This window comes from Leptonychotes weddellii, chromosome 1, assembly GCF_054177405.1.
Source record: "Leptonychotes weddellii isolate Sample4059 chromosome 1, ASM5417740v2, whole genome shotgun sequence".
NCBI lineage: Eukaryota > Metazoa > Chordata > Mammalia > Carnivora > Phocidae > Leptonychotes > Leptonychotes weddellii.
In genome coordinates this window covers 133,891,156-133,910,668 of record NC_138369.1, presented here as the reverse complement: position 1 = coordinate 133,910,668, position 19,513 = coordinate 133,891,156, and the positions used below count along the sequence as shown (strand labels likewise).

General features: G+C 38.6%; 1 protein-coding gene across 7 annotated transcripts in view; it reads left to right on the top strand.

The window, feature by feature from the left end:
• Nucleotides 1-139: 139 nt before the first annotated feature.
• LOC145723860 (uncharacterized) overlaps nt 140-19,513 on the top strand; it is a 35,280-nt gene continuing 15,906 nt past the window's right edge. Inside the window, exons 1-7 of one of the 7 annotated variants that reach the window (XM_081833300.1) lie at nt 140-224; nt 10,200-10,252; nt 14,259-14,438; nt 14,579-14,749; nt 15,532-15,635; nt 15,951-16,235; nt 16,989-19,212. In XM_081833300.1, coding sequence (XP_081689426.1) covers nt 14,431-14,438; nt 14,579-14,749; nt 15,532-15,635; nt 15,951-16,235; nt 16,989-17,185 — 765 coding nt within the window. In that variant the 5' untranslated portion in view covers nt 140-224; nt 10,200-10,252; nt 14,259-14,430 and the 3' untranslated portion in view covers nt 17,186-19,212. Of the gene's footprint in view, nt 466-7,231; nt 7,426-10,199; nt 10,253-14,258; nt 14,439-14,578; nt 19,213-19,513 lie in introns of those variants that run through there. The other 6 variants (XM_081833303.1, XM_081833315.1, XM_081833290.1 and 3 more) reach the window with 6 other exon arrangements.

Below are 19,513 nucleotides of genomic sequence, written 5' to 3'. Positions count from 1 at the left end.
GTTGTCCTTTGAACCGCGGAGGGTTTGAACAGGGGCGGTTTATAGTCCCTGGAGTCTGGTTTACCTGTACTCAGAGTGCAGGACTGCCTCGGTAAACAGCCCGAGGACTGTTTGCTTATCTGGCCTTGAGGGTTTGCGCGTCATGGTGCACCGCCCCCTTGGTTCCCAGTTTGGGAGTGGGGCCCCTACTGTGCGGGATTCAGTGAGAACACAGGAATTTAGTGGTGAGTCAGCTTCATTACAGCAAGCCCCAGGAATTTAAAGGCGCGGGATTAACCAAGCCGACTTCAAAGTGCAAAGACAGCTGGGCTAGAAATCAGAACCCCTGGATCCTACCTCGGGTTCTGCTATTAAATAAGCCTGTGTCCTTGGACAAAGAATTTGATTTCAGTTTCTCCATCCGTAGAGCATGGATAATTACTTGCCCTGTTTGCCTGCAGGATTAATTTTTGAAACCCGATAAAAGTAAGGTATACTAAGTAAAGGTGTTTCTACATTTTAGCTATAGAAGCATTTCTGTGGTTTTTGGTTTAATTTGTAGTGGCTGGAAATGAATTTGGGAGCCATGGAAGAGGTTCGTTAACTTGAGATAGCTCAGGTTAATTGATCAGTTTAAGAACTAAGAAAGCAGTGAGATTCTACTGCAGGTTGAAACTACAATTAACTGGCAAAATCCCGACTCTGGCTTTGATTTAGTACTTCTAATTAACATATTTGCCCTAAGCTCAGTCTTTTCTGAAATTACTTTTCATAATTTGGAAAGTCGAGTAGAAATGAGAAAAATATTTAACAATTTTTTACAAACCTTATGCATGTAATTGTTCAAAAATTGTATATAATCAATGACATTAAGTCGCTTTCCTCCTAAAAAGAATAAAGTAACTTTTTTTTCTTGTCACTCATTTGCGTGAGAAACTTTATGCCTCTTACCTGCTGCCAAATTTTAATTTCTGCTTGAGTTACAGTAAGTAGGAGGACATACTTTGTCAGTGTAAATCAGAAATAGAATGTTTTTAAGACTTTTAAGACCAGAAATAGAATGTTTCAAAACCTGTTTCAAAGGGTCCTCTTAAAAATTAGACTTTGTCTTGGATCAAGATCACATAGTGGCAGGAGCCGTTATATGTGAAAATTGCAAATACTTAAAATAATACAGTTTTATGCTTTTAAAATGTGCTATGTGTCTGTGATAAAAATTAAGTGACAGGAATTTAATATGAGAAAAAAATGATTTGAATGTGATTCAGAAATAGTTAAGGTTACAAATCAGTGAAATGAAGGGGGAAAGATGGAAATAGCCTCAAATAGTAGAGAATGAAGCTGCCTGATAGAAAGTTTTGAAGAAATGTTCAAATTAATGTAAGAATCCCCTTATTGCTCATTATAATAAGCCCTATCTCAGCTACCATGGATGCATCTCTCTTGCTCACAGCCAGATAAGTCTAAATTCAGCAGGCAGCTTGGAGAGTTCTGAAAACCCTGTAGGAGGTGAAGGAGCATTGGTGGCTTCTTGTCCTTCACAGTGATGGGCTCGGTCTTGTGGCTAGCTGAAGGAGATTTCAGAGATGCAGCGGGGGCAGTGGAGAGTGTGAAGGGAAGAGGAGACAGCGTAGTGCATTATCTAGGGAGAGGGATATGGATTTCAGGGAATTGTGAGAGTATATGGCATATTTGTCCACTTATCAAAACTTAACCATCAAGTGACTTTTGGGTCAAACTGACTATATTTGAGGATAAGTCTCCTGATTAGGATGTTATTGAAAAAAGAAGGGACATCAAATGAAGGGCACTTCCTCCTTCAACCACCCTGCCTGCATTTCCTAGGGGCAGGAACTGTGTCTATTTACCATGGCACCCCTCCCTGAGACATAGTATGTGCTCAATAAATAGTGAGTAAATGAAATAAATGCATGAATAGGTTTTGGCATACCTGATTAAGATGGCCTTATTTCCCAATTGACTGCAGAAAAACCAGGAAATAAGCTGAGTGGAGAATCCCTTCGTAAACCATACTAGCTGGGAGGCAACATACTGATGTTAAAGCATGGGCAGGTCTAGGTTTCAGATCCTACCTCTGGAAATCAGATTTCTCTTATTTAATTCTCTTTGAGCTTTGATTATGAAGAATATTATCTGTTTCATAGAGTCATTATAAGGTTAAATCTAAAGTGCTTATCACAGTACCTAGTTCAAAGTAAATACTCCATGAGTAGTAGCAATTATTATTATTAGCAGTAATAGTAATAGTAGTTATTGTTATAACTATTACTCTCTCACACTTGTTTTATCATGATCAGGGTAAAGAGAAAGTTGAGAACAGTCTTTACTCATGATGGCACAATTTCCTGCATAAACTGTGGTTTTCTGCCTGGGTCATGCCATCTTTTAGGGATTACAATTTGAGAGGTTGGTCTGAACTCTCCTTGCCGCTGAGTTTTGACTCCCCAAATTTATGCTTATTGTCCTGTCCCCTAGTCATATCAAGACACCAGGCCTCCTAAACTGGATTTCTACCTTCATTCCAGTTACCTCTGGATTCTGATAGGCATTCTGAAGCACTGCTTTCATTATTTCAATCCATCTCTCTCCCTCCTCCCCTGACTCCATGTCTCCTCATTAGTTGTCAGATGAAGGTCAGCTGCTTTGAGTTCTTTCCATTGCTGAATCTCAGGTTGGTTTATCCAGTTCGGCCTGGATGGCTTAAAGTTCTGCCATCTTCCTACCAACTGTAGCCCAGATATCAAAAAGCCAGTTATTCTCTGTTTAAAGCAGCACTGAAGGCAGAGGGAGCCGTAGTCTTTGAATTCATCATGAGGAGACAATGGCCTCCATATTTACAGGGGCCCAGAGTGAGTTTGCAGCCAGTTTTGTCAGTTAAGGTCTACAGCTGGGTTATCGTTAGCAGTTTCTTTCTCTGCCTTAGTATATTCTTGCTGGAGAATTGATAGATTAAGAAGCTTTCCTGAGTATCTTTCCCCAAACCAATCTTCTTTATTGAAATTTTTTGAAGATTCAAATAATGACATGGCATTTTCAGATCTGGATGTCTTTGGCTAAGCATTTGTTAGAGCTATAAAAGCATCCTGATGATTACTGCCAACGAAGGCACTCCATTTAGGGGTTTTTCTCATACCTGAGGAGGTGTTTTCCTCGGTGACTGTTTTGGGATTTTGAGTGACTATATACCTTTTTAATTTTATCCACTTGCTCAGCATATGTTCCATAATAGGGTTGTTTTACCTTTTCCTTTTTTTTTAATTTTATTTTATTATGTTAATCACCATACATTACATCATTAATTTTTGATGTAGTGTTCCATGATTCATTGTTTGCGTATAACACCCAGTTCTCCATGCAGTACGTGCCCTCTTTAATATCCATCACCAGGCTAACCCATCCCTCCAACCCCTCCCCTCTAGAACCCTCAGTTTGTTTCTCAGAGTCCATAGTCTCTCATGGTTCATCTTCCCCTCCGATTCCCCCCCTTCATTTTTCCCTTCCTACTATATTCTTCTTTTTTTTAAATTAACATATAATGGATTATTTGTTTCAGAGGTACAGGTCTATGATTCATCAGTCTTACACAATTCACAGCACCATGGCACATACCCTCCCCAATGTCTATCACCCAGACACCCCATCCCTCCCACCCCCCACCACTCCAGCAACCCTCAGTTTGTTTCCTGAGATTAAGAATTCCTCATATCAGTGAGATCATATGATACATGTCTTTCTCTGATTAACTTATTTCGCTTAGCATAATACCCTCTAGTTCCATCCACATTGTTGCAAATGGCAAGATTTCGGGGTTTTTTTGATGGCTGCATAATATTCCATTGTATATATATACCACATCTTCTTTATCCATTCATCTGTCTATGGACATCTTGGCTCTTTCCACATTTTGGCTGTTGTGGACATTGCTGCTATAAATATTGGGGTGCACATACCCCTTTGGATCACTACATTTGTATCTTTGGGGTAAATACCCAGGAGTGCAATTGCTGGGTTGTACGGTAGCTCTATTTTCAACTTCTTGAGGAACCTCCATACTGTTTTCCAGAGTGGCTGCACCAGCTTGCATTCCCACCAACAGTGTAGGAGGGTTCCCCTTTCTCTGCATCCTCGCCAACATCTGTCGTTTCCTGACTTGTTAATTTTAGCCATTCTGATTGGTGTGATGGGGTATCTCACTGAGGTTTTGATTTGGATTTCCCTAATGCCGAGCGATGTTGAGCACTCTTTCATGTGTCTGTTGGCCATTTGGATGTCTTCTTTGGAAAAATGTCTGTTTTCATAGATAGCTAGTCATAGCAACAACTATAAACAAGTTAAAATACTTCTAGTCCCCAATTTATTCATTCTCAAATACTCATGGAGCACTTTTGTGTGTAAAAAAGTGAACTATACATTGGAAATGTATAGAGATAACTAAAAATAAGGGCTAACATTTATTGATTGTTTTCTAAGTGCCATGCACTGTCCTAAGAGCTTTGTAGTCATTATTTTATTTAATCCTCATACTCACTCTATAAGGTAGGTATTATTATCTCTATTTTATAGATAAAAAAACTGAGCTGTGGGAAAATTAAGGAACTTGCCAAGTCATACAGTTATGATGGGGCTGGATAACCAAATAATGGAATATGACTCCAGAGTTTATGATTTTGTCCAAATATAATCACTGCCTTTAAGATACTTAAAGTAATAGAAATTAAACATGAACCCATAATAAAACAAATAATCCAATATAAAAATGGGCAAAGGATCCAATAGACATTTCTTCAAAGAAGATGTACAAATAGCTAATAAATACATGAAAAGATGCTCAATATCATTAGCAAATGCAAATCAAAACTATGAAGAGATACCATTCACACCCACTAGGATGGCTAAAACCAAAAAATAATGAGTGCTAGTGAGGATGTAAAGAAGTTGGAACCCTCCTACACTGCTGCTGGGGATATAATATGGTGCAATTACTTTGGAAACCAGTCTGGTAGTTCCTCAAAAGGCTAATGAAAATAAGAATTACCATGTAACCCAGCAGTTCCACTCCTAGGTATAGATCCAAGAGAACAGAAAACATGTTCACACAAAAATTTGTACACAGATGTTCATGGCAGCATTATTCATCATAGCTAAAACATGGAAACAACCCAAAGTTCTCTCAGCTGATAAATTGACAAATAAAATGTAGTTATCCATACAATGGAATTTTATTTGGCAATAAAAATAAATGAAGCTGATACATGTTACAAAATGGATAAATTTTGAAAACATTATGAGAACACGTAAGTGAAAGAAACAAGTCACAAAAGACCATATAACGTGTCATTCCATTTATAGGAAATGTCCAAAATAGGCAAATCTATAAAAACAGAAACTACATTAGAGGCTGCCAGAGGCTGAGGGAGGAGGGAATGAGGAGTGACTGCTTGGCACAGTTTCTTTTTGGGGTGATGAAAATGTTCTAAAATTGAGTGTGATGATGGTTGTACAACTTGTGAATATAGTAAAAACCATGGAATTATATACACTTTAAGTAAATGAATTGTATGGTATATGAATTTTATCTCAATAAAACTGTTATAAACCTAAAGTTACTGAAATAGACAGTAGCATTTGGTAACTGGCATACAGATGCATAATCAAATACTATAAAAATTCAGAGTAAAGTCACCTTTCCAGACTGCTGCAATTAGGAAAGCTTTTGGTAGAAATGGGATGAGGTATATGGAATTGGAGGAAAGGAGAAGAAGAAGGTATTTCTTGAGAAAGAATGACAAAAACAAGAAGGAAATTACAGCCTATGTCTGGGAAAAGGTGAAGGGTCTGGTTTGGCTTTGTGCTGATGGTTACAATAGCCAAGTATTGCCACACTTTGGAGAATAATGGGAGAAAGTATTTAAAATTGTGACTTTGTCCCCCAGATCTAAGGTGTGCTGTTATGATATGGTGTAAAGGAAGAGTAAAGCTTGAAATGATAAATTGGTTTAGATCATGGTGGGAGAGGTATGAATACCAGGTTAGGAGACCATCTCTGATTCTTTTCTTTCTGGAAGCTCTACATCCCATTTCCCTATAGCTCATGTAGACATACATAAAAAGACTGCCAGGCTTGGGGTAGTCTGTGGAAAGTAGCACCTTATATAGAGTCTTATATCTGAGTACAATGTATTCTTCCTGGTTTCTTGGTACTGTGGTATCGTCAGGATGTTCCTCCTCTGCGTCAGAGTGGAAGTCAAATGTATGTCAAGCTTCAAGCCCTATAGCATGAGTTAGAGAAGTGATATAAACAGATCACAATTATTTCACTCTTTTATGTTCCATTTCATAGTTATTTTATTGAGGATACTATGTAAAAAACAAATCTATGCTAGATGTTATAGGAGCTTAAAAAAAGACGTTGCTCAACAGTTCATGTTAATGGATGTAGTTTCAAGTTTATTTTGAAACTTCATATGTGTTTTCTTCACTCAGCCACTAAAAGTGATTGGAGGGACTGAGAGGTTCTGGAGATCCAAAGTGAGGAATTAACTGCTTCGTATATGGTCAGGTGGGGTGAGGGATCCAGGGCGAAGCTGCTTCTGGCACCCATCCCCAGCAGGAGGCCTCTTGTTCCTGTTCCTCTTGTTCCGGAGCAGCCTAATTCAGACCCAGATCCAGTAATCCATGTGCTGTGGGGGAAAGGCACCCTAATAAAAAGCTGGGCACCATAGAACTTGAGCTTAAAGGTTAATGGAGATACAAATCATACTTATCCCTAAGAGGATAGACACTAAATTTCCTTTCCTTTCCTTCCTGTACCTTCACTCTCTGCACCACACTATGTGTGTAAGTTCTGTCTGTCCATTTCCTTTTTTTTTTTTTCCATTTATAACATATTTATCATAATGTAAATCTAAAAGGTCACTATAGAAAATTCAGAAATATATAATAAAAACAACTAAAATCACACATAATCTCACCATCCAGAATGACCACTGTTAACATTTTGGTATATTTCCTTCCAAGGTTGAAATCATACATATGTGTAAACATATATTGTTTTGTATTTTTATTTTTCACTAAAAATTACATAGCATTTTATGTGTCATTTAATTCTTTTTCAAAAATGATTTTTTTTTCTTAAAATGGGCCCAGAATGATTCTCCAGTATTGGACGTTATGGTGTTCTTTTGTTTTCACTCTTTCACCATAATGCCTTTGCAAACACTTCCTTTTTTAGCCAACAGATGCAGCTATTAGAAATATTAAGTCTCATGGAGCTCTTTACTGACCTTTTGCTGCAACATCTTGGTAGTAACAGTATCACCGAGCCTTCTCCCTGGGGACTACCACACAACTGTCCTTTCAAAGACATGCTGACTCCTCCTCACTTTCTTCTCACCTGTAAGATAAGAGGGACCAGCTGCGATACAGGTAAGCTCTTTCAATAAACAGACTGTTTAGAGAGATTGTTGGCTATGATTGTGAACTGGAGAGCCAAATGAAGGGTAATGTGACTGAAGCATTTAGGTGTCCACTCCAACTGTATCTGGTTCCTTTACATGTTATGTTTCTGCATAGAGCTCGTTCATAGACTTCTCACAGTTTCTCTGTAAATGAGAGGTGCAAAGGGTACCAGCCCTAGAGGCAATACCTGGGTGCACTATTGGAGTTATCTGTTTCAGTGTAGTTAATATTCTTCTTTAGTAGGGTATGAATTGCTTTTTTTCTGTTTTTTTTTTTTCTTTCTCTTTCCTGTATATAGTAAACTTTGTAACACTGGATCCAATTTAATTTTGATTATGTGTTAAAATTACTTATGGGCACCTCAAACATATGGAACACCATGATGGACATATGGAAGACAAAGAGAACCCACCCTAGCCCTTAAGGAACTTACAGTCCAGTAGGGGTGATATGATATGCATACAAAAAACTATGAAATAAAGTAGACCAGGTTGTAAGAATATTTTTAGTGATGTAGAAATGCTCACAAAACAGTGTCATGAGGAAAATTAAGCTGGACACTAAAATGTATATACAAACTGAGTTCTCTTAAAAAGTACACATATAAAAGACTGAAAGAGAACATTCCAAAATGCTAATAGTGATTGTCTGGGTGATGGACTTAAAAGAGATTGTAATATTCTTTTTTATTCTTTCAAACATGTTTTTACAATGAATCTGTATTATTATTAGAATCACTGAAAATATGCTTTATTAAATGAGGGAGTACTATATAAAGGAATGAAATATAATGGAAGTAGGGAGGAACAAAGATTGTATCTACTGGGGGTGGGGCAATTGGGAAGACTTTAAGATTTATGTCTTTCCTAATGATGAAAAACGTTCCTTGGAAATAAATATCTTGGAAATATATAATGAGATATTATTGAGTTGAAAAGACATACTGTGTTCCTATAACCTTTTCTCCATGACATTTGTCTACAATCTCTTTCTCTTTCCCTCTCTCTGTTGGACTATAGCTCTAGTAGCTGTTAGCTGCATATTGCCTTTAAGTTTTATATTATTTTAGATATGTCTTTCAAATTTTTTACTACATATACCACAGAGAGATATTTTATGAATCAATGGTTGTTGTCATTCACTAGTCATATTCCTAGTTAGAATATATAAGCTTGGTAAAGAATCTTTCCATTTGTCCCACTGACCCCAGAAGTGTTTTATTTGGTCATTGGCTGGCGAGGGCTGCTCCTTTATTCTCTTGTTCTTCTGTATCTGTTAATAGTCAGTCCGCAGAGTGCATATTCTCCAGAGTCTAATAGGCCTCTAGGAAAGAGACTTATTGTAATATTCCACAACCCACCTGCTTCATCAGTCGACAAGCTTCCTGTTCTCTTGCTGGATGCTCTGGGTGGTGGAACTTCCCATAGTGTGTGGTGAAGTTGCAGAGGTTTGTCAGGACAGAATTTAGGTGACATGCACAGACTTCAGCTAACCGGAAAGGTGAGAGTCTTGATTCTGTATGACCTTGGATGAATTATTTACCCTCTCTATGCTTCCGTTTCTTTACTTGTCCAATGGAAACAATAATAACATCTACTTCATAGGCTTATTTTTAAGATCGAATTTGTCATTCATAGGCATTCGATGTGTAGTTGCTATTAGTATGGTGTATCATAGACCTGGAGGACTGTGGTAGATTATAGGAAGAAGAGGAGGCAGGAGAGTATGCTGAAAGGTTATGATCATATTACCTTTCTTTCTCCAACATAGTAAGGGACAAAAGAACATGTACAGAAATAATTGCTATACAATGTGATCTATGCAATGACAAAAGTATGTTCAAAACGTAGAAGGGGGAATGATGAATCGGACTGGGATCAGGGAGGACTTTGGGAAGAAGTGCTACTTGGGCAGAGTTTTGAATGATAAATGGGTTTGGGGAGGGGCAGGTGAGGGTGGTGATGATGGGGGATGTGCCAAGTGAGGAGGGTTGCGTTAGCACCAAGACTTAGGGATGGTACTGGTGGAACTTGGACTGTGGGGGGAATCTTGAGAGATGAGACCAAAGAAGGAGACTAGATCCAGCCAGTGAATAAGATTGAGTTCACCCGTATGGAGATGTGTATTTGTGTCAGGGCTTCTCAAAGGGACTGAGTGCTCCCTGAGCCCTTTCTCCTTCCTCTTCCAGAGCTGCCCTAGGCCTGTTAATTCCATCCCTGTTAAAGTACAACCCTGGCTTGGCAGACTGGTTTAGTACTGTCTCTTGGTTACTTTTCTCTCTTTGGGAAGCATCACTCCATAACTTCCCAGACACACCTGCATATTTACTGTTGTACTTCCTCCACTGCTAACTTTCCCCTGGCAACATCCAGAAGGTCAGCAACAGTTGGGAAGCTGCCCCTGACCCCTCAAACATCATTTCAGGGCTGACTCTGATCCAGACGAATTCAAATGTGACTCACCTAGGGCGAGACAGATTTGCACATTATAGAAATAGATTTCCAGGTTCCTATAGCAAATCTGACAAATATGCATAGTATCAGCCTGGGTGACCAGGATTCAGTGGGCATCCCACATAGAATGCTGAGGTGCGGCAGCCTGCTGATAGTACTGTGTGGTGGGTGTGCAGCCTGGAGGGGGCGCCTGTGAGGCCTTCCTCAGGCCCAGCAGGGCGTGGCTGGGTTATGCTGGCCCATACTCTTTCTAGGCTGAGACAGATTTTCTGCCTTTCTTTTTATCAGAATGTCTTTCCTTTCGGTGATTGCCAACCTACTGCTGCTAGTTCATGATGCAGGTGAGTCACTTTTCAAAAAAACTTTGTGGGTATTTCTGAAACAGCGTTGAGAATAGTGAGGAAAATAGTGATTTGGAGATTTTAAAAAACCAAGCAAATGATTTAATCTCTCTGAACCTCAGTCTTTTCATTTGTTAAATGGGAATAACAATGCTATATTTGTTTCATAGGTAATGTTGAAGGACAGATGGGAAAATCTAACAGGCACAAATTGTAAAACTTTTTTTTTAAAGATTTTATTTATTTATTTCAGAGAGAGTGAGACAGAGAGATAGAGAGGACGAGCAGTGGGGAGAGGGAGAAGCAGGCTCCCCACTGAGCAGGGAGCCCTGACGTGGGGCTCAATCTCAGGACCCTGGGATCATGACCTGAGCTGAAGGCAGACACTTAACCGACTGACCCACCCAGGTGCCCCAAAAAGTGTTGTTTATTTTTTTTTTATTTTTTATTTTTTTTAAAGATTTTATTTATTTATTCTTCAGAGACAGAGAGAGAGAGAGAGAGAGAAAGAGAAGCAGAGGGAGAAGCAGGCTCCCAAGGAGCAGGGAGCCCGATGCGGGACTCGATCCCAGGACCCTGGGATCATGACCTGAGCCGAAGGCAGACGCTTAACCATCTGAGCCACCCAGGCGCCCTGTTTATTTTTTTTTAAATGAGAACCCTCCCTCCCAATTTGGTTTGTCCATTTGAGTTCATGTTAGATAATTACAGTTATTCACACCTATGATTTGAACTTCTCTAACCAAAACAAAAATATCTAGATATTCTTCCCCAGTTCAAGTGACTCTGACAGGTGTCGATTTAGGGTATAGTATCACAGAATATTTGAAATCAGGCCTGTCCTGAAAAATCTGGATGGGCAGTCAACGCAGGGTTTTTATAATTCTTCGTTCTCAATTCTTTAGAAATATTGGGATGGACAATGTACAGATGTTGAAACTGTTAATGTAATTCAACTAACCAAAAGTATCTATGCAAAAATGCTTTATAGGAGCACATGTATCCAAAACCTGCAATATAACTCCTTCACAAAGTGATAGAACATATTTACAGTTTTCAGGCATAGGCCATCTCTTAGGAACCTGCAGCAGTTCTGCCAAAGGTAGCAGCAGCTTGAAGACATCCTCAAGCTCCAGAGATCTGTTTAGAGTTAGTGCAAGGCCTGGTCCATCCAGATTACATTTACTGGCTCTTTTCTTTTGATGCTTGGTTACTGTGTGTTTGTGTGTAGGGAGGCAATCCACTCACAGCCAAGAAAAACCCAACCAGATAAAAGAATGAGTGTGTATGTAGGTGAGAAAGAGAAAGGTGTATTAGTTCTAATAATATCTTACATTTTATAACAATATTGTTAGCCTAATACTGTGTACTAGGTACTATAGTAAGTGCTTTAGACATACCTTTCTACAGTTTTGAAAGTGTTTTCTCACATTATTAGCTGTTTGCTGAGCTTTTGCCCAGGTTCTTAGGCATTGGGAAGCTAAAGATACAATGGTCTAGAGATCACAGATTGAAATAGACAAAAGAGTGATTCAGATTTAAGTAGCACCATCTGCAGACACATCAGTCAGAAGTTGGCTTTTATATTACCAATTACATCATTAGTAGATTGTGTTTCATGGTTCTTTGGCTAGAGTCTTGAGATTCCTGAGTCTGAGACCCTTTCCCTTGGGACCAGAAGGGGTTCAGCTGCAGCAAGAGCTCCTGGGTATAACCTGAGAAGCTAGAATTAAGGACCTCTTATGAGTAAGCTACATATTTTTATGAGAGATTGGGAAGACGGGCAGTTTACTAAGGTATCCACCCATCTGGTCCACTCTTTCTGTCTCTCTGGAAAATTACTGAGCCATGTCATATAAAAACAGCCCCTGAGATTCCAAGATATTTTGTAATAGCCCCAGGGCAGGTATTTTTATCATAATTATACACTAGGAAACTAACTCAGAGAAAATAAGTGACTTGCCCATTGCCAAATGACTAGTAAGGGGGACTTAGAACTAGAACATAGGTGGTGCCTGGGTGGCTCAGTGGGTTAAGCATCTGACTCTTGATCTCAGCTCAGGTCTTGATCTCAGGGTCATGAGTTTGAGCCCCACGTTGGGCTCTGTGATGGGTGTGGAGCTTCCTAAAAAACAAACGACCAAACAAAAAAATAAAACAAAAAAACAAAAACAAAATTAGAACTTAGATTTACAAATCTTCAGACAGGAATTTTTTAATAACTATAATCCACTGATTCTTGATTGTAACCACATCAGAGAAATAACAATTTGAGCAAGAAAACATTTCATGTTTTATATGCATATCCATCCTTCTGAAGGTTATGCAGGTTGTTTCTCCTTGCCTTCTTATTTCTATTCTCATCTGTCTTCCTTTATATTCATTCATTTATTTAATTAGTCGATTCATTCCTCAAGTTTAGGATGAGTGTCTATGGTTAGACGGAAGAGTACAGTTCAGATGGAGGGCTGTGGAGCCAGACTGCTTAGGTTTGAATCATAGCTCTACCACTTACTAGCTGTGTGTCCCTGAGCACCTTACTTCACCCCACTGGGCCTTGGTTTTCTCAGTAGTAAACTGGGGATAATAATAGTAACTACCTCCATGTTAGTGTGCAGATTAAATGAATTAAATTCAAGAAAATCTCTTAGAATATGTCTGACGCATTGTAAACACTTAAATGTCACCTTAAGTATTAGTCAGAATTCTCAGAGCAACAGAACAAACAAAATCTATATGAAGAGATCATGTGATTATGGAGGTGAGAAGTCCCAGGATCTCTGCGGTAGGCAAGCTGGAGACCCAGGAAAGTGATGGTATAGTTCCAGTCCAAGTCTGAAGGCTTAAGACCCAAAAGGAGCCTATGTTTCAGTTTGAAGTCCAGCTCAAACAGCCAGACTGCAGTTCCCTATTACTCGAGGGAGGGTCAGCCTTTTTGTTCCATTCAGGCCTTTGACTGATTGGTTGAGGCCCACCCACATTAGAGAGGGCCGTCAACTTAGTTTACCTATTCAAATACTGACCTCATCCAAAAATACCTTCAAAGACATGCCCAGAATAATATTTGACCAAATACCTGGGCACCCCTGTGACCCAGTCACATTCGCACAAAAAATCACACTGGATATTTTTTTAACTGCGTCAAGTCCTGTGCTAGGTACTGGTGAAACAGGATGGTTAAGATATGGTCTCTGCACTCTGGGGACAGTCTATGCCCAGCCCCACGAAGAGCCACATGATTGCTACCGATGAATGAGCAGATTGCATCTATTTTTCAGCTGGAATATACCCTACTGCATATCTCTCTGGCTGCTTTTTGCTGGGTGGATGGCTTGGAAGCTTCCTTGCCTATGAACTTTCACCATTTGGATTTTCCCTTGGTGCTTCACCTGTTTTTTTCTTCTATTTCATCTCACCTCATTATATCAAACACTATCCTCTGTTCTCCTTTATAAAGTAAATTAGGGATGGTTCTGATTGAATTGGTGGAGTGGAAGTCTCACTGATTTGGTCTTCCCCTGGCTGTCAGTGACAACTTCTGAGGAGGGCTTTAGAAAAAAATGGTTTTGAAAAGATTGAATCGGATGATCTCTAAGCCTTCTTCCAGCTCTAACATATCAGGAGTGTATTCCATGTCATGATTCCATGAATAATACCGAGTGCGTGGCTGTATTCCTCAGAGCCCTCAGCTCCTACTCATGAATACTCTGCCCAAACCAGTATGTATTTGTGGCAGGTAGAATAGACCGACTTACCAAAAATCTGTTTCTCTCTTTCTGATTTGCCTTCCTGGCTTGCTGAGACTAGAGAGTAAAAAACTACATTTCCAAGATTGCTTTGCAGTTTGGGTTCTGGGGATGAATTAAACTCTGCCAGATACATTTGCTTGAGCATTAAACTGCATTTAAGTGGGGAGAATGGTGATAGTGCATGCAACATGCATGCACTTTCTTTTGCCAGTGTGAATCTAGCAGGTGCAGTTTGGCTCTGGAGTCTCTATTTGCAGTGATGACTTCCTGATTTGCCAACTTCCTGATGTGGCAGAGACAGCATCTCCGCTGGCAGACCAACTCTGAAGTGCTGTCCTGAGCCCAGCATAATGTGAGGAAGGACAGAACACGCACACTGCAAGTCTTACCTTCTATGCCCTACTTTGGGCTCGTTCCTCCAGCCTTCCAATGATTTTGTAAACGTCTAATTCTCTGTACTAAATTCCTTACTGCTTGAAATAGCTAGGATGATTTGTTTTATCTGTTATTAAAGCCTACCTGATACAGCATCCACTGGTCTTTATAAATATTTTACTAACTTCGTTTCTTCTTTGAGATTCTCAGTGTCTCCAGAAGAGTTACGGGTCCACCCTTCCCCTGATGTTACCCTCTCCTGCCATTTCTCCTTTGTGGAGGGCATAGAAAATCTTGAGTTTTCTTGGGAAAGAGAAGACATCAAAGAGGACTATGAGGTGGAAGATGATAAGGCATATTACCACTTTCTCAGGTACTATGATTTTTTTGAAGTTTTCCCCAAGTTGGTTTACCAGTGTCATAATAACACGGACCAACTAGAGGATCAGAACTCTTGTATGAGGGAAGAGTCTCTGTGGATTGCACTGAAATTTCTGAGGGGACTCTAGCACTTTTACTAAGAAATGTGGATTTCATGGATGAAGCCATCTACAAGGGCTCAGCCATCACACCAAATGAAAGAGGCAAAAGTACAATTAAGTTAATAGTAGAAGGTAATGGAATTTATTGGATTAACTTGGTTTCAAGCTCTGTCTCTGTTTATAGGGATAAATTTTAAGTTTCCTCTTCTGGTGTTCTCAGTTTTTCTCTTCACAAGTTATTATAGGCTCTTCTCATATCCATCATGAGATCAGGTATTTGCACTGTCAGTTCATCTTAGCTGAAAATACTGCTCTGGACCAAAGTTGCTATATCTGCACCTGTCTATATTACCCATTCATTCAAACAAACAAACAGAATACATATACAAACCCCCCCCCCACAATGCAATGGCCTTAGCCCAGACTCACCAAACCAATTATAACACTGAAAACCCAAAATGTTACATAACATAATTCCCCTCTGTGAAAACCCTGAGCTATGAAGTGTGGTTTAGTGAAAATAGCCCAACACTGGGAATTAGGAGGCCCAAGTTCTAATTCTGGATGACTCTAACAACTCATTTAGCTTTTCTAGGCTTTATTTTCTCACTGTTAAGATGTGGGATTGGACCAATGGATCTCCATAATGCCCCAGGAATTCTCACCCTTCTAGGGATTACATGGAGAGTGGTCTTCTCCCCACCAGAGATCTGCGGGTAGAGGGAGGCATGGCAGAATCCCTCTGGAGAAAGAGCTGGAAGAGATGGGAAGATGGTGGTGAGAACCATTTGTTATCTTCTGTAGTTCTCAGCAGGGTGTCTGAGGTCAGCTGAGAGTCTGCAGTGAAGCTGAGAAGAGGCCAGGATTCCACAAGTAAATACAGCAGTGGTAGGTGAGACCTCAGGACAGGAGCAAATGTGTATTGTGATTTTCTCTCAGTCTCTAAATCAAAAATTTAACTATGGTGAACCTCAAGATCTGTTGCCTCCAGAAGGAGTAATGTAAAATCTCGGGGCAAGATTTCTGCCAGCTTGATCCTCCCGAGGCTGAAATAAAAAAGGAACTAATTATTTTGTTATTTTTTCCAACCAGACTTTGAAATGCCCCAGGTGCAGTTTGATAGGATTGATAATGAGGACGTGGCAATGTGCATCTCTAAGGGCTGGTACCTCATGCCTAATGTGATCTGGCTTGACCCAGCAGAGAGGGACCTGAGCAACCACAGTACCGTGGAGGTCCTGGAGGAGCAGATGAATGGCTTCCACAGGGTGCTGTCTGTCCTGAAATACCCTGTCAAGTTAAATGAGAAACATGTCTGCTGCATAACAGAGACAGATGTGAACAACCAGCCCTTCAGAATCATCCACAAATACCCAAGTAAGTGAGTGAAAGCAGGGTGTATTTCACCACAAAGGAAGGAAGTAAAATAATAATAATAATAATAATTAGAAGTAGTAGTAACAGTTACTTGTTATTTCTGCATGACAGGATTATAGACAATTTTTATTTTCTTCTTTGTACTTTTCTGTGTTATGCAACATTCTATAATGAACACATATTATCTTTATAGTCCAAAAAAAGCTATACTTTAAAAAATCTTTTTAAACATTTTTATAAAATATAACTCACATGCCATAAAATTTACCCATTTAAAACGTACAATTCATTGTTTTAGTATATTCGCAATTGTTCGTCCATCACCACTATCTAATTTTAGAACATTTTCATTACCCTAAAAAGAAACCCCATATCTATCATCAGTCCCTCTCCATTCCTATCATCACATCCCCTAGTCATAGGCAAACACTAACCATCTTTCTGATGATATAGATTTGCCTATTTGTACCTTTCATGTAAATGGAATCATACAATTTGTGGTAACTGACGTCTTTCATTCAGCATGATGTTTTCAAGGTTCATCATGTTGTAGCATGTACTGGTACTTCATTTATTTTTATTGCTGAATAATATTCCATTGTATGGCTATACCATATTCTACTTATCCATTAATCAGTTGATGGAAATTTGGGTTGTTTCTATCTATTGGCTACAATGAATGATGCTGCTATGAACATTGGTGTACAAATTTTTGTGTGAATATATGTTTTCATTTATCTTGGTTATACCTAGGAGTGGAATTGCTGGATCATATGGTAACTATTTTTAACCTTTTGAGGAATTGCCAGGCTGTTTTCCAAAGTAGCTGCTCCATTTACACTCCCACCAATGAAGGTTCCAATTTCTCAGCATCCTTGTCAGCATTCATTATTTTTTTTTTAATTTTAGTCATTCTAATGGATATGAGTAATATCTCATTGTGGTTTTGATTTGTATTTCTCTGATGGCTAATGATGTTGAGCATCTTTCCATGTGTTTATTGGTGATTTGTATATCTTCTTTGAAGAAATATCCATTCAAATCCTTTGCCCATGAAAAAAATGAATTATCTTATTGTTGTTAAGTTATAAGACTTTTTTTATATATTTTGGATACCAGTCCCTTATCCAGTGTATGGTTTGCAAATACTTCCTCCCCTTCTGTGGGTTATCTTTTCACTTCTTGATGATGTCTTTTTAAGCAGTGAAGTTTCTGATTTTTATAAAGTCCAATTTATCTATTTTTATTGTCATTTGTGCTTTTGGTGTCATATCTAGGAAATAATTGCCTAATCCAAGAACACAAAGATTTACTGCTGTGTTTTCTTCTAAGAGTCTTATGATTTTGGCTACTATATTCAGGTCTATGATCCATTTTAAGTTAATTTTTGTGTATGATATGAGATAGGGGTCCAACATAATTTTTTATGTGGAGATATTCAGTCTTCCCAGGACCACTTATTGAAAATACTATTCTTTCTCCATTGAATTGTCTTGACTTCCTTATCAAAAATCACCAGACCAGGGCACCTGGGTGGCTCAGTTGTTAAGCGTCTGCCTTCGGCTCAGGTCATGGTCCCAGGGTCCTGGGATTGAGCCCCACATCAGGCTCCCTTCTTGGCGGGAAGCCTGCTTCTCCCTCTCCCACTCCCCCTGCTTGTGTTCTTTCTCTCGCTGTGTCTCTCTCTGTCAAATAAATAAATAAAATCTTAAAAAAAAATCATCTGACCATAAATATAGGAGTTATTTCTGGACTCTCAATTCTATTCCACTGAACTATGTATCTGTCCTTATGCCATGCCAAACTGTCTGGATTGGTATAGTTTTTTAGTAAATTTTGACACATGGAAGTGTCAGTACTCCAAATTTGTTCTTCTTTTTCAAGATTGTTTGGCTCTTTTTTTTTTCAAGATTTTTTTTTTTAATTTTATTTTAAGTAGGCCCCACACCCAATGTAGGGCTTGAACTCATGACCCTGAGATCAAGCGTTCCATGCTCCACCAATTGAGCCAGCCAGGTGCCCCTGTTTGGGCTATTCTTGTTTTGACATTTCCATATGAAGTTTAGGATTGACTTCTCAATTTCTGCAAAAAAGGCATCTGGGATTTTGATAGGGATTGTGTTGAATCTATACATAATTTTTGGAGTACTGCCAACTTAACAATATTGCCTTCTAATCTATAAACATAGATGTCTTTCCATTTATTTAAGTCTTAATTTCTTTCAATGATGTTTTGTAGTTTTCAATGTATAAGTTTTGTACTTATTTTGTTAAATTTATTCCTAGGTATTTTATTCTTTTTGATGCTCTCCAAATGCAATTGTTCTCTCAATTTTATTTTTGGAATGTTCTTTGCTAGCGTAAAGAAATACAACTGATTTTTGTTTGTTGATTTTGATTCTTGCAACCTTGTTGAATTTATTTATTAGTTGTAATAGTAATTTTTATGGATTCCGTACTATTTTCTGTATACAAATCAGGTTATCTATGGATATAGTTTTTTTTTTTCCTTTCTTATCTGGATTACTTATTTTCATTCTCTTGTCTAAGTGGCCTGACTGGAACCTCCAGTACGATGCTGAACAGAAGTGAGAGTAAACATTCTTGTTTTGTTCCTGATCTCAATGACAAAGCATTCATTCTTTAATTATTAAGTGTGGTGGTAGCTGTGGATTTTTTGTAGATGGACTGTTATCAGGTTGAAAATGTTGTCTTATATTACCAGTTTACTGAGTGTTTTTATCATGAATGAATTTAGGATTTTGCCAAATGCTTTTCCTGTATCTATTCAGATGATTGTGTTATCTTTGTCCTTGATTCCGTTGATATGGTATATTACACTGATTTTTGCATATTGAATTAACCTTGTATTCCTGGAATATATCACATTTAACCATGGTATATAATCCTTTTTATATGTTATTGGATTCTGTTTGCAGGTATTTTATTAAAGATTTTTGCATCTATACTTATAAAAGATATTGGTCTGTAGTTTTCTTGTGATGTCTTTGTCTGGTTTTGGTATCAGGATAATACTGGCCTCATGGAATAAGTTGAAATGTGTTCCCTTATTGTCTGTGTTCAGTGGAGGAGACTTTGTGAAGGATTGGTGTTAATTCTTTAATTCTTCAAATTTTGGGTTTGTTTATTTTCTCTATTGCTTTCCTATGCTTTATTTAATTTATTTCACTCTAGTCTTTACTATTTCCTTCCTTGTGCTTGCTTTGGGTTTAGATTGGTTTTCTTTTCCTAGTAACTTAAGGTTGAAGGTTAGGTTA